This window comes from Uloborus diversus, chromosome 4 (assembly GCF_026930045.1).
Source record: "Uloborus diversus isolate 005 chromosome 4, Udiv.v.3.1, whole genome shotgun sequence".
Lineage (NCBI taxonomy): Eukaryota > Metazoa > Arthropoda > Arachnida > Araneae > Uloboridae > Uloborus > Uloborus diversus.
The window spans coordinates 157,850,068-157,866,558 of NC_072734.1; the positions used below are offsets into that span (position 1 = coordinate 157,850,068).

Genomic DNA, 16,491 nt, shown 5'->3' on the forward strand with positions numbered 1-16,491 from the left:
TACTTAGGTCCTATTGATTCCACTTCATTTTATTTTAAATGTTTCCTCCTTCGCTTTGATTTACTTACGATTTTTACGTTCAAACATTTAGAACTTCTGATATGAGTATTCATCCTAATACTATAAATCTCTCTTAGCATTATGCTTTTTTTTTCTCTCTCTCTCTATTTCAAATCTATATCGGCGACCCATGCATTTTTCTTCACTTAGCAATGATTTTCAGGACAATATTTTTAATCAAAAAAATTACATATGGGAATGTTTTGGCGGCCCCTATGAAGCCATCCTTTTCATTTATCTATTTTTTTTAAACTGAAGAACCATGAAGCATGGTTTTGCATAACCAGGGCCGACAAGAGACAAGGCATGCACGTTTTGTCGCTGGTCCTCCCTCCCATTATGCTAATTTTACTCTATGCACAATACTTTAATTTCAGCTGGACCCATAGTTTTCGATTAGGCAGACATACCCACTCAGTGGCCTTGTGAATAGTGCACTGAATACTTTTTTTGCATGAAAAAATGTTTGAAGCGTACATTTCTGCTGCCCTTACTTAGATAATCTTAATAAAAGAGAATCATGCATTGTCTAAATTGAATTTAGTATTACATTTTCCATTCAAATTTTACAGAAAAAAAATATTTTTTTGTCACTATTATTTCAATTGTTCATTTATATTTACTATTTTATTATTTTTTTTAAACAACGAAGAGTTTCTTTTTTTCTTTGTTTGTTGCATCGCTAAAAGGAAATTGGTGGCCACATTTCTGAAAATGTAAATTGAATGTGTTCTGAATGTGAATTTATAGTACATTTCTGATCCTGAGACGGCAGAAAATGTAACACAAAGGCCCATTCACTCCTATGGATAACACTATCTTCTTCATCACTTTTCTCGACTTTTTGTTTTATGGAGTTAGTCGATTTGGCAAGTGAAGCATCCAATCATAGCTTCTAATTATTGCGCCCGGCCAGTAAGCCTAACCGTTGGGTACCCATCAGTAAGCCGTACTGACCATTGGGTCAGCTCAGGTGCCCGGCCAGTAAGCTGTACTGACCGCTGGGTCAGTTCAGATGACCGAACAGTATAAGCTGTACAAGATTTCTTCCCAGATTTTCAAAAAAAAAAAATAAATATTAGCAAGAAATTCCAAATCCTGTTTTAAGAACACAGTACCAAATCAATCAAAAACATTAAACATCTTTTATTTCAACAAATATACATAGAGTGATGCTTTTAAAAGAATTCCTTTTATCAAAGAACAATACGTTTTTAAAAATATGATTAAAAAGTTTCAACAATTTTTATCAGACTTTTTCCTGGTTTGTATTGCATTGTGTTTCTTACATAGATACTAAAAACAAAAAGAAAATTGGTGTATATGTAAAGGCATATCAAAATTCATTACACTATTTCTATTAGTGGTCCCAAGTTCAACATTTAAAAAAAAAGCACAATTAAAAATATTTAGAAAAAAAAATCAATGAGCATACAAAGTAAAAATGTAAGTATAAAATGCTATATATCTAAATTAGATAATAAAAAACTTTTTTTATTTGGATCGACAAAAATGAGATCAAGAAGTGATAGAATAAAATATTTTCCACTTTCTTTAAAACTGAGATCCTTGTAATTACAATTTACAATTGCAGTTTAAAAGCAAACTTTGGAGTCTCAAGTATTTATATTTTTTGAATTAAAAAAAAATTGCACAAAATGCAAATTTAGAATAGCAACTATTTTCAGATTATTATTGAGAATATGTGAAAAACCAAAACTCTTTACTAATTAGAGAGTTAACATTTCATAAAGAAATAGAAGTCCTAAATCTAGAGTAAAAATTCATCATAAATAAATTAATAAAAAAAAATAACAATAGGAATCAAAGTCGACTAATGAAACAAAGTAGCATAAGGGCAATTCTATGGTGACTGATAAATCAATTGTTGCCTATAAAGATCCATACCATTAAGTTCCGTGTTTCATTTCCTGAATTTCATGTTGAACATGGACTCAACTTCTATATAATGCAATTAAATTTTGAAGATTACCAGAAACAATATTTAAGTAATATTTTTTGCTCAGTAACAGTAACGGATGTATCTCATACGATACATCCCTTACTAAGCCAAAAAATGTCAGTTAAAATTTGTTTTTGGATTCCACAAAATTTAAATGAATTATAAAAAAAATTGAGTCTACATTCTACATAATATTTATTCAATGAAACAAGGAATGTAAAATATATTGGGTCTTCACAGCAGGGGTGATAGTGGACACAAGTAAAATTTTCAGAAAACAAAGATGAAATTTTTGAGAATTATGAGGAAGCTCGCCCCCCCCCCCTCTCCATGAAAACTCCTCAAATATGCAAACAGAAAACACTGAAATAATTGAAAAATAAATAAACAAATAAATAACAGTTTTTTTTAAATCAAAACAATGTTTAAGTTTTAGAATGTGCCGTTAGCCCATAATTTTCGGATCACAAACACCCACATTCTCGGGTGTTCATAGCAACAACTGATGTATCTATTACAATGGAATTACCTATAAGCAAAACATACCAATTTGTTGTTTAATTATATGGTAGCCAAGAAAACAATTCCATATAGAGATAAACATTTCTATATAGTGCTTTTAACACACAGTTTAAAGTTTTACAACAAACAATTCATAAAGTGCAGGATCTAAAATCACAGAAAGTAAAGCAGTCAAATAAAGGCAGCTTTAGAAACTAGTTGCATGCACATGCTATAAAATTTTTGTTTTAGAAAATTATGAATTAATAATTCATTAAATACATTGAAAACCTTCATACTGATTGCAAACGAAAATAATGGTTACAAATTGGGAATTATTTACATAAAATCTCTATACCTGCCTTGAGTAGGTTACTTAGACAAAGAAAAAAAAAGTCTGTATTTTTTAAACAGCAGTTTGGAATGAGAAAAAATAAAATAAAAGGAAAAAGAAAACGAGAGAAGAGGTATGGTTTTAAAACATGTAGATTGATTGTACAGGCATAAAGTGATTTTGGATAACTATTTTCATTATTGAAAATTAATTTAAACAACATTAACATACACATTTCTATTTTGCACCCATATTGTAGCTTAAACAAAAAGCAATATGTACATAATTCTGCTACAACATATTTATGAATAAAAAAGAATATATATTCATTTTTCAGGCACTTTATGTCAGGACAAAGAACAAACAATAACATTTTACAATGGGCAAACATTTAAAATTTTCTATGGCTATTTACAATTGCACTCTCTTTTCAAATAATATTTATTTTATATCTTACACTTTATACATAACAATAAACCAGATCGCTTTTAGGGGCAGAGGGCATAGCAATCCATGTCAACAAATGTTCAGAAAACCCTGTAACAAGCCAATCAGTTTGAGCAGCAGTTTAAAATGGAATCTAGTGTACAGACCATTCTCACACAGTAGTATCAAAATCAAACACAGACCCAAAGTTTTATAAAGCTAAAGAAGCATGCTAACTTATGAGCAGACAAAACAAACATCTTATAAATCTTACAATTTCTGTGCAAAAAGAGGGGGGAAATGGAAAATAAGGTTTGCATAAAAAATATATATCACATAAATATTTGTTGCAAAAAATAGATTTCATAAATTTTTATCTGGAGTCTCTTTTGATGCTTTTTATAAATTGAGATGTCAGAAATGTCATGGATTAGTGACTTTAAAAAAAAAAATAATAAATAAAGTCAGAAAAAAAAAAAGCCAAGTCATTAAAAATATAAGTCTAAAGGGAGATTAGAGTTATCAACTGTCTTGAATTATTTACAAAGATTTATTTCAAAAATTTCAAGCATTTCCTTTTGTTATATAACAAAGAAAAAAAATATTTTAGCAGAGGTGAAATATTTTTTTGTTTAAGTAAAAGATTAATAGTTAACTTTAGTGGAAAGAAAAAAAATCTCCCTTTCAAGGCACCTTTCAGAAAAAAGGGGGTGGGGGACTGGGAGGTTGCGCAAGCATTGGGAAGGAGAAGCGTAACAATATCAGCTATTAATCATAAATATAGCAAAAACAAACATGGCACATAACTTGGTTTTAATAATTACAAAAATTGTGAATTCTTTTCAGAGGTCTAATTCATCCATAGCATGGGATAGTCTAATATTTTCTTGCCTTCTTCTCTGGCTTCTTCTAACAGCATCAGCCCGACGATATGGTTCACTTTTTAAACCTATAAAGGGAAAATTTTAAAGTTTTGCAGAAGGTCATTTTGAAGTTGAAAATGAGATGAGGCTAATTTGTGTAAGATAAAATATCAAAATTGATGTATGAACCAAATTACAGAAAATGAAACAAATGTTTTCGACTCTGCTGTGCAATATCACATGCAAACTTATAGTTTTCTTTGCATTAAAACAGTAATTCTTTATAATTAGTGCATTTTAATGAAGTGGGTGTCCTACGTCACGTCCTAGTTGGCCTATTCAATCAGGCCCAAGGTGTTTCCTTCAGCCTGCTGACAAGAACATGATCTCTTTCTAACTCATCTACATTGATTTCGACTGGTGGACTCTCTTAGCGGCATTTGTATCGCAAGGGATTTGACATAGATGGCGAGCACTCTGGGTCTACTGGGCAGAGGGGGGGGGAGCGCACTTATGAATCTTGAGGCGGAAGGGAGCACTGAAGTTCATGGATGCCCATATAGGGGGGGGGGCAAGTGGGGGCTCAAGTCTCCCCTTTGAAATTAGAACTTCCTTGCTTTTAGTACTTTTTTTTTTTGCAAAAATGTAAAATCACTTCTTCTCCAGCCATTAATGAATAAGTTATTAAAATTGTCAAGTTTTAATAACTCTAATCTGTAGTGAAATTGGTTTCCACGGGGGAAAATATCCTGCTGAACCATGGAGAAAATGTCTGAGCGCCTCCCTCCCCTAAAATTTTGAATATGGGCTCACATGCTGAATGCTTTGTGCGCTACTGTCAAAACCTATGACCTAGTACACGTGAACATCATTGCCTTAACACAGAGTGATGGTACTGAACTATCAAGAGATGGTAGCACCAGTCCTCCACAATTTGTACACATGGCCAATGGGAGAGTAATTTTCCTGTTTTCGGTACCTGTGATAAAATAGTTCACAATCGACCATAGGCCTTTCCTGGCTTATAAACCAATTCAAAATAAGAATCAATTGAGTAACACTGTATTAGAGTTACACTGAAATAATATTATCATGGATTTATCAGTTTTTATTTAGTGAGAAGAGGCTTCATGCACATTAACTTACTCAGGATGGAATTTTGAAAGAATTACCCTTAAAAACCAGAACTTTTGCGAATAGTTTTTTTTTTTTGCATTGAGAGTCAATGGAGTCTGAAGGGGACAAGATGGGTGGTGAGGGGTGGGTGGCTGGGGTTACTAGTGAAATTCTACAAGCTATTTGATAACAATTGCCAAACAGTTGGCAATGCTCCAGAGATACTACAGAACTTTGGCAGAATCGAAAATTGGTCGAAGAAATGCATTTCAGTACAAAAATGGCATCGCTGAGTTTAAGTTAAAAACAATTAAATAAATAACTTCTTAAAAAAAAAAACAGGAATTTCAAGATTCATAATCAAAAAGAAAAAAAAAGGTATTTTTAAACAAAATAAAATAACAGTTCATACTTTTTATACAATGCCAGAACTGGGATATTATTATTAATACTACCCAAATTTTCAGAAATGAAAAATTAAAGTGTGTCATACCAAGTAATATATCCTCCAGAGCACCATTGTATACTTCATCTTGCTTTAAAAGACGCGTTTCTTTCACTTGTCTTGTTTTACTCTTCAGTTCATTAATCACAGCTTCCTACAATTAAAAACAAAACAGGAAACTTTAGCTAGGTAATTACACATAAAGTTTTTTTTAGCTCTGAAATTTCCAAAACGAAAGAGAAAAAATAAAATATATCTTAGACTGCCATTATTTTTAACCGAACATATAGCACAATTTGGATCAGTAGAAAACTATTTCTCTCATAATAATATGTTCCGTAGCGTACTTAAGTTGACTCATTCATTAAATTAGATGCATATTCAAAACTAGATGCTTCATTTTTTTCATTAGATGCTTATTTCAAACTCATTAGCAATGCAGTTATGATATTATGGAATGAACATAATATGCATGTGCTGTGAGGATTGAAAAAAAAAGTTTTTTGAATAAAAATAGAAAGGGGAGAGGGGTGATTTAAGTAACAACTTTCAAGGGAGAATGTATAAGATAAACAATTTTATTATTATGGAGAGGATAACTAAATTTCAATTAAAACTAAAAGTGATTTTCTTAACTATAAATTTAAACTAGTATGTAGTGGCCATCATAAAACTTTCTTCTATACCTTTCTTATGGATTCTCGGTTAAATTAATTACAAAAATTTTATTTGATAACATATCAAAGATGGCAACAGTCAGAAATTATAAATCACCAAAAAATTAATTAATTAATCAAAAAAAAAGCTTTCTTGATGCAGTTGTAACTAAAACATTTAAGGTAATTTATCTTCCCCATTGCTGATTTTATTGACCAGCAATATATAACTAGTGCAAAAGATGAAAAAACCCTCTTGGTGCCAAAATTGAATACGGACCACTTTCTGTGTGGATACCAAATTTCATGAAAATTGCAGGATTACTTCTAAATATATAGTACTCACGTGAAGTCTACTGCAATCGATTAACATTAGTACAGATACTAAAAGACAACATCCAACACCAATCTTATATTTTCTTGCCTTTTTTTATTTCACCACACTGTATATAAACTAAATGAAATAATTTAAATGCTGGATTATTATTGTTCCATGAACAGAAATACAAACATACCTGATTATTTTTTCTAGAATTTACATTATTTTTCTTAGATACACTTTCTGCAGCATTCTTTTCACTTTCTCGTGCTGCAGCTTCCAACTGACGTTTTCTTGCTTCATTTTCCAGTTCAGCTTGCTGTTTTATTAAAACAGAAAAAAAGATGGCAATTTTATTATTCTTAAGAAAAATACTAACATTTCATGCAAAAATACAGCAAGCAGATCTTAAATATACAAAATGTAAAACTTTTAGAATACAAAAAGCAGACAAGCACCTTCTAAACACTGCATGCATGCTGTTTCATCATATCATAAATATACAGGGTCTATTCCAAAAGTAATGCACACATTTTTACCAGCATCTCTGCCATGATTCGTAAGCGCCTTAAAAAGCGTTTTTGGGGAATTCTCCCATGGTCTTTGTCACGGATGATTGGATCTCATCTATGGATGAAAAACGAATTCCTTTCAGGTCTGCCTTTTCAGGGGAAACAAAAAGGAGTCTCCCAGGGCGACATCAGGAATGGAGGGGGGTTGGGACAGCATTTTCACCTGGTGTTTAGCCAGGAACTCGCGAACTCGCAGCGCACTGTGGCAAGGCGCTTTGGCACACATTTTCCTCATCGCTAATCTTGAGTAACAATCAGAAACACAGCAGTAGACGACATATTCAGTTCATTGGCAACCATCTTGATAGTCAATTGACGGCCAAAGTCCAACAATTGACAAACACGAGCAACTTTGTTGTTAGTTTTGCTGGTTGACAGCCGCCCAGAGCGTTGTTAGTCTTGTACCTCTCCTCATCCCTCTTTAAAGGTCTTTAACCACCTCAAAACTCGTGGGCAGGACAAAGAAGAATCCCCGTAAGCCTCATGAATCATTTTGTTAGTCCCCTCAAGAGATTTTATTGGTTTATCAGCAAAACTTAATTACATACCATTTTTTCCGTGACATGGTCAGCATGCAGAAATTGACATTTACTGACATCCGGCCACTTTCACTGCTCGGAAAACACTGAGATCAGTTTTCCGTAAAACCTTAGGATCCCCCCCCCCCTAACTCAAGTAGTTTGATTCTATTCCAACCAATAAAAGGGGCCCAGGAGGAAATTCAATTGCATTACTTTCGGAATACACCTTGTATAATCAACTGAGTTGAAAAAGTTTTTTTTTCCAGATCATTACAGTAAAAAAAAAGTCACTCACAATAGAAAATGAGAGTAAAAAGTTTTAAGATTGACTTTAACAGGTCACACGTCATACTTAATTTTGTAAGCATTAACAAAAATGAACATTTATCAATTTTTTAAAATGTTCCTAACATTTCAAGATTGACACGCTGTAAAGTAAAACCATTAGTAGTTGATACTAGTAAAGAATACGCTGAAAGGTAAGAGTAGCAAATGTAAACATCATTTTATATTTTTGATTACAAGGGCATTTAGATAGTTGTTCTATTCATTTGTGATCAGAATTATAAAACTGTTTAAATTTGCAGTGTTTATCTTTCATTCTACTCTTTATAAGTATCAACAATTAGTGCAGTGTCAATTACTATTAGTTTCTCCTTAATTTGCTACTTCAATTCTGAGGTTCAACAAGACATTGGTTCATGATTAACTGACTTAAATAAAAGTTACAATTATATCTGGAGCACTGAAAACTGCTATGAATCATTCATTTCTATCAAAAGATTATTGTACGCATTACTGGCAGACAGTTTTTTTTATATCTATCAACATACTACGAAAACAATCAATTGGTTGACATGAAAGAAAGCTATGAGCTTTTTTTTTTGGAAAAAAAGTTAATTAGGTGTTTTAGAGCAGTATGAATGCAGAAAGAATGTTCAAGAAATTAAAAAACGTAATGAAGTGTTTTTTTTTTCCTATTTCTTCAACATAAGCTTTAAAAGCTAAGCAATTTGGGAAACGTCAAGTGCATACAATACAGACAAAAAGAAAAAGTCTGAACTTACCTTGTAAGCTTTGGAAAATCGTACAAAAAGTGAAAAAAATGCATTGGCAGCAATGGAGCGAGAACTATCACCAAAATATTCAACACAGTCAGAGTATGAGTCCTGAAAAGAAAGAAAAAAATGAAAACTAAGGTAGACAAGAGTCTGCTCTTATAGATGCCATTGTTGCTTGAAAATCATTGAGGTAAAATGATCCGCTCCCCAAAACACACAATATGGATGGTATCAATATTGATATTTTTGGCTTTATTCATGATTAATTGAATAATAATTAAAATAATGACATCATCACCTCAGAGCAACACTAAGACATCTAATCCCAGAAATAACACTAAGATATCTTAGTGTTGCTCTGTGGCGACAATATGGGAAAAACAATACCCTGAAAGATAAAAGTTGGTAAAGTTCTTATAGGTATCATGCATTAAGCAGTATAAAATGTTTACTTAAATTTTTCGTTTTACTGCTCTAAAGAAACAGACGGGAAGCTTGATTTTGGTATCCAAGTCAGCATTTCTAAACCATTTTTGATTTGAGGATTGTTAAAAATTCACGAACCAGTGAGTATTTTCAACAACATTTCTTTATTTTGACAAATAAATAAGTAGATAGATATAAAATAAATAAACACTACACATTAAAGACTTGCTGCATATTTTAATTTCAAAAGTGTGTAGTTATTGTAATTATTGCACTAAGAACAATAACCATTAAGAAAAATCACAGAAATGTATAAAACATTATTGTATTTATTAATTCATTTTGAATAAGGGATTTTTAAAAAACAATTGGACATGTAAAAAACTTCGAAGACTGGTCAAGGGTTTATATTTTTTTTGCAGTTCAATAGTTGAGAATCCAGAACCCCTGATCTAAGTAATTTCTTGAAAGGAAATTAACAAAAATCTAGTAAAAGAAAAAAAGTGCTGAGCACAAGAATATACAAAATGAACAGTCGTTAACTTTAATAATCACATTTAGCTTTGAAAAGGAGCACTGATTGGTTAGGAAAAAAAAGCAAGTTAATTCTCAAATGCTAATAAAAAATATCTTTTGATGAAAAGAGTTCCATTATGAATCAACAGAAAGGTCCAGGAGTAGTAAATATATAAAAAATGTTTATACTGGTGATGTATACCTTTATTCTAGTCCTCACTTTATTTGTCCCTCTTCCTTTTTTGTCATTCGCAAAGGAGTTTATCAAGAAAAATGCGATTCACACTTTTGAATTTAACAACTTAGGAACATTTATGTACACAATATATATAAATGACATACTACCTGTGCTGTTTTTGTGTCAAATTTCAGTTTCCGTAATTTATCTTCAGTAACACTCAAGAATTCTTTTAGTACAGCAGCATCTCGAGCATCCCTTCTTAACTGCATTTCTTTTTTGCACAGATCCATCCCCTTTTCCAACTCATGGACATCAGTTAGAACATTTTCCATTGAAACTAAAAAAAAATAATGAAAATAATCAGATTCAAAATTAAGATTACCAGGAACAGACAATCAAATTGTTTTGCTTAACTACGTAAGACAAAAACACCACACACACACTATGTTTTTGGTTGAATCCAGTAAACTTTCACATGCCAAAACTTTACTGAACAGAGTTACATCGCAATAATTTAATTAAGTTGTATTTATAAGAAAAAATGTTTGCCTTGCTGTTGAAACAAAATGAGAGAATAATGCTGCGATACATAAATAATAATCCTAAAATGCTGGCAGTAAAATGTTATGCTTATTTTCTCCTAATTGGTATTTAGTTGTCATGATCAGTTAGATAAATTTAAAAAATTACCTGATGCAGCTTTCTCTACAAATAAAAGTTCACTCTCAAAGTTTGAAATTTGTGGAAACTTTTCTTTAACAGTTTCTGCAATGTAATGCAACAAAGAAATTTTCCTATCAGCAGTCTTGGTATCAGCCAGCTAAGGTGAGAAAAAAAAATTGTAAATAAACAAAATAGTGTGTAAATATAACTTAACAAGTTTAAGGGGGGGGGGGAATATCTGTGCTAATACACTACATATTTCAGTAATTTTATTTAATGCAGCGGCTACTATATTTTTAAGTTGTAGCTGTTTTCACCATTGATAGCAACTGATGTGGTTATTTCCTTGGAATTATTGCATTCTGATTCTCAGACAAATAACAATATAAGTATGTTTCCAGACATCTAGATGAGTTTTGGGCAGAAAAATTAAGAAGTAATTTTATTTTTCATTTAAAGCAATTTTGCAGAGTGAAAAAATCTGAGAGACCATGTGATAACAAACCGCCTGATGCTATTGAACCACATGATAGCTCATACAAATTGTAAAAATAGACATTGTTTTTCTCTCCCTAGTGTTCATCAAGAACAAATATTAATGCTAATACAATGAATTTTCTAATCATGCACCCTTTTTGTTAAGTACACTCCTTTTGTTTTATTTATTTTAATTCGTTTGCAGCAAGCATGGAGTATCTTTATCAAATATTTTCATGCACAGTGAACATACACCATCTTTTTCTTTTCCAAACTTTCAGTCATCAAAAATCTATGCTATGAACTATTAATGTTGTTACATTCATATTCAAATCACATTTCATTCACATTCATATCATTATCAAAATTCAAAGTTCTCTTAGGAAAATGGTCTTACAATCATCTTCATTTTCAAAAATGCAACATAATTCATTTCTAAAAACTTCAGTTAAAAAAAAGTAATAAGATAAGTTAGATAAAATGAAGTCACTATTGCTGATTATAATAATAAAAAGGGTTTGCCATTAAAATCCAAGCAATGCTTACATTTAAACAAACAACTTCAAAATAAGCCTATATCTACATACATAAGATTAATCTAAAAAACTCAGATTGCATACAAAATATGACTAACAACAAAAACAATATTTGGTTCTTGTTAACCCACTTAATAGGATTTCAAGTGCCTATCAAACTTAAACTTAATATGATGTTTTAAAAATGGTCACCTTAACAAAATAACAGAAAACAAAAAGCAGGGAATTAAAAAAAGAAAAAATGAAATCATACCATATCCAAGCTTTGTAGTTTGAAGCCATATGCAGGACCCCGTTTGGAACTGTTCATATAATTGCCGAAGGCCAAAATCACCTGAAAAAATTTTGATTTAAAATTAGTTTTGTAATTACATAGAAATAAAACTTACTAAATATTTTAGATAAATAAGCAAAAAAATCCATACACAAAAGTATATCAATATTTAATGCTAATATGATATTTAAAAATTGTAATACTAAAAATCAAAATCAAATTAACTTTCATTACATTTAGAACAGAAATAGTAAACAATCAGTAAAATATGATGCAAAAAAAAAATAAATAAATAAATAAATAAATACTACTACATTACAAAAATGAACTCGAAAATGAATAACCGAACAAAATTAGCAACCATACCTACATGGAATAAAGTAAACAATACAATCATTCAATGAGACCAAACTTTCATGCTTGACATGCTAGTTACAACTATCTCATACTTACAAAGCATCTGATGTTGACTGTAGATAAGCAATTGTGAAATGAAAGTGAACAACAATTAAAATTTTATTGTAATAAAAGGGGGACAAATTTACAGACAACATTTAAACACATTTGTATGTAAAGGAAATATTTGGTTTTAAATATATATATATATACAAATAAGTTAAATTTATTACCAGCTATTATATTCAAAAAAATTTAATGTGGGATTGTTTTAAGTTTTAAAATTAAAACTATTTTTAAATTTATAAATAAATATATATATATATTATGCCTGTGAAGACTTCTAGTATGTCAAGAAAATGATAAATAGTTTAAGTTGTAAAAAAATAAAGACATTGCAATTAAACAAGAAAAAATCCTGCATGGTAAAATGTTTTAACATTTAATCAGGGAAGAAAATAGCGAGAATGGAATTTAGCTTTTAAAGTTGATAAATAGATATACACATATTTATGATAACATACCTAAAACTTTACAACTAACATACCAAGACGCTGAATCAAATACACACAACCCACACCAATCTGAAATGTTACATATAAAGCAGAAAATAAAATTTCAGACAAGCCTTGTTATACGGTCACCCTACATAACAGATCTACTTGATGACAAAGGCCTGTTCGGTCAGTGTTCAAAAGCATCACCCTTATTCTCTGAATTTCTTTAGGAAAAAAGATGAATAGAAAATTCAGCCTGTAACTTAAGCAGATGCCATTGAAGCATAGTATAAATAAAAGTTAAAGCAAAGATAATCATCTTTATGAGACTGGCTTCAAATAGGGAAAAATAGTTTTAGGTCTTTAATATGCATCAGTGTCAATTACTATTTTATAAATAATAAAGCTACCTATTGCAATAAATTAAACTAGCTGACCCATGTGAAACAGTCACGCTCGACAGAAGGAATTCAAAAACAGAGTTTTGAAAGTTTTTTTTTTAATAGCAAAAATAAGTATGACTCGTTTATTTTGCACTGATAACATGAAAAACTCTTTAACATGATGGCTTACTTTTGAAGTTTAATAAAGTATTAAGAGAGCTATGGCACAACCGGTGGTGACTCAATGGTTGCGTTTGATGGCCTCAACCGGCTGACCAGTGACTAACTGAAGCGTTCTTGAGTGATACCGAAGTCGTTCAATGAGCCTCACCAGTTGATCTATCGGTCCGACAGCAATTTGAGCTGGTTTGATTGAACCACTTAATATTTTTGATCAATTATAAGTATTTTTCACCTGCGTGCTATTTGTCTACACCATGTCTGCGCAAGTAACCGGTGCTCAACCGAAAGCATTCGATGAAGCATTGGTTGGTGAGCAACTGGTTAGTAACCGCTGATGTCATAGCTGTGATCAACTGACTGGTAGCTACCGGTCGAGGTTGTCGAACGTAAGCCTTGTGAGCTGTGGTGGGTGACAATAAATTAATTTTAATACTTTTACCTTCTAATGTCCCGAAGGCATACAGGGGTGAGGATATCGTCAGGACTGAATGTCCCATCATTTAAGGTTTAGAGGGGTGAGACAGGGTGGTCACGATGGGAGATCTTATAGCAAAGTTTGACTGCATTTAATTTTTGAGCTTTTGCAAGAAACAAATGTTGCTACAGTAAAATATGGTTCACACTAATTGATACAGTATACTGTGCAATTTAATACAAATCTTATAACACAATTTTTTTTTAACACAGAAAATACTTTGCCAACCCCCCCCCCCCTCTAATTCATGTTTGACATTTTTCTCTGTATATACAATAACAATAAAATCCAATAGTACAATCCATGTTTATTAAAAAGATGATTTTAAGCAATTAATTGTCAAATTTAATTTATTAATGGAGCTGGGGAAGACATTTCTAAGGAAGACATCATTTTTTTAAATATGTTTTCTAGCATATGTTAAGTAATAACACTAGTTATAATTATTATAGGTACTTGTTTCAACATTGACTGCCATGAAAACAATTCAAAATGTTCTATGATGATTTTATATGCATTCTTTAAAAATATTTTTCATACAATGAACAATATTTTTTTACTATCCTCCCCCCCCCCTCACCTATTCAATTTTGGGAGTTATTCCACTTTCATAGATTACAATTAATAAGCATTTTAAGGAAAAAACATTCTCAATAATTAATCATTTTAAACATCAACTTAATGAAGCTCAATTATCTGGAATTCAAAAGCAGAAAAAAAAAAAAAAAGATTTAATTGAATTACTATTACTATACAATGCTTCAAAATGTGAGCACAAAAAACAATATCAAATAACAAATGATATGTTAAGGTTTATGTTTTGAAGAGGAATAAAAAAAAAGTATTCTGTCATACATAAGTTTACATGTCTCTAATAGTTGATGGAGTTACAAGATAGCGAGTACAATCAGATAAGAAAACGTATTACTCACTTCTAGTATTTTCTTGATCTTCCTTGAATTCTTTATTGAGCGAGAAGCAGTAATAACAGCATGAACTTGCTATAAATTCACAAAATAATCTGAATTAGTTGAATATTGAATGCAATAAAAATAATCATGTTTGTTGAAAAACTTTCAAGTTAGTGTAAATTAAAAATCTTTTAATCAAAACTTGCAGCTATGAAAATTAAAAAAAGAAAGAAAAAAAAAAAGGACTTTGTTAATAAAGAAATAAAATGCTATTGTTCAAACCTGGAAAATAACATGCCATAAAATAAAAATACATCAGTGTATTTTGTATACATTGAACAGTTAGTATTGTAATATTTAAAATGCACACAGTATTAAACTATAACAGAAACCATTTGAAATTATTTATAACAGTGCAATGAATGCAAATACTTACAGGGGTTATCAATTGAATGTTTTCAACAAAACTAGCCATGTAACTCATGATATGAAGTTTTTGTGACAATCTTTCAACTTTTGATAACTGAAAGGGAGAAATTAGAAAAAGTGAGACAAATGAGAAAACATTCCAATATATGTATATATGCAATACAAGCACTGTATCTCCACTCTCTCAGGAAAAGAAAAAAAAAACAATTATAGAGTATTTTTGAGTTAAGGTTTTGAAAAAAAAATACATTAATATGTTTCACAATTACACACACATGTTAGGTTTTATGGATATATATTCATGTACTATGCAACCACTTTGCATAGCGATTTACAAGTTATTCTTCAACATTTTACTAGATTTAAAATGTGTTTAATGTTTCAATGTAACAAGATCTGGTATTAAATTTCTTGACTCGTTACTCTGCTCCTGACTCAGCAGACTTAGTATTTTTCATTTCAAAATAATTTCTTTCATCATAGTTCTTCCCAATAACTTTCTCAGGATGTGATAGCTGGGCTGTCTGGTATATTGTATGCAGTATGACATGCCTGATGGTAGCATAAAGGTGAAAAAACTCAACTGGGATATTTCTCGATATTTTCTGGGTGACTGAGGAATTTGGTGACTGAGCTTTTACTTCTAAAAATGTAAATGCTTCCTGTTTTAAAACACTTTTAAGAGAAAACCATTCTTTAAAATTAAAAGGCTAAGCCACATTTGAAACAACAACATTTTTTGACATGCATAAGTGAATTTCCAGAAATTGACAATGTTAAAATCCATATCACTTCACAGGATATTTTAAAATAAAACAAAAGTGAATAATGTCATATACAGTAAAATGTCAAAATGGCACAAGTTTTGAAACTAATAAAAATAATTTCTTCACAAAAACAGATATCCAATACTAAGATTTACTACACTAAAAAAAAAAATCTAATTTATGCGTCAACATTTTTGTGTAACTAAATTACAGTATAACTCCAATTATTCAAACTCTGATTATTCAAATCATTGATAGTCCAAATCACTTTCAGAATTTCAGGAAAAAATAATAAGGACCTACTGCGATTCGCAAAATAATGATCCCGACTATGTGCCCCATTGTGAAGCTAGGGTAAGGCCAGAGGGAACATTATTGAGATGATGAGCCCCCATCTCATAGCGCAGTTCTGTTATTGGGTTTTAAAGAACAGTACTTATAACTTGTAAGTACGATTAACATGTAAAAGTTTTTCCTTTTCCTTAAATTAAGGAAAGGTTATTTTTAGTTGAAAAAAAAAAAAAAAAAAAATCCAACAGT

The 16,491-nt window shown here is 30.8% G+C and overlaps 1 protein-coding gene across 1 annotated transcript in view; it reads right to left on the bottom strand.

The window, feature by feature from the left end:
* Window positions 1-1,188: 1,188 nt before the first annotated feature.
* Window positions 1,189-16,491, bottom strand: part of LOC129221340 (formin-like protein) — a 114,422-nt gene continuing 99,119 nt past the window's right edge. Inside the window, 9 exon segments of the mRNA XM_054855807.1 lie at window positions 1,189-4,233; window positions 5,757-5,862; window positions 6,880-7,002; window positions 8,844-8,945; window positions 10,125-10,297; window positions 10,651-10,780; window positions 11,890-11,970; window positions 14,777-14,845; window positions 15,192-15,278. Coding sequence (XP_054711782.1) covers window positions 4,127-4,233; window positions 5,757-5,862; window positions 6,880-7,002; window positions 8,844-8,945; window positions 10,125-10,297; window positions 10,651-10,780; window positions 11,890-11,970; window positions 14,777-14,845; window positions 15,192-15,278 — 978 coding nt within the window. The 3' untranslated portion in view covers window positions 1,189-4,126.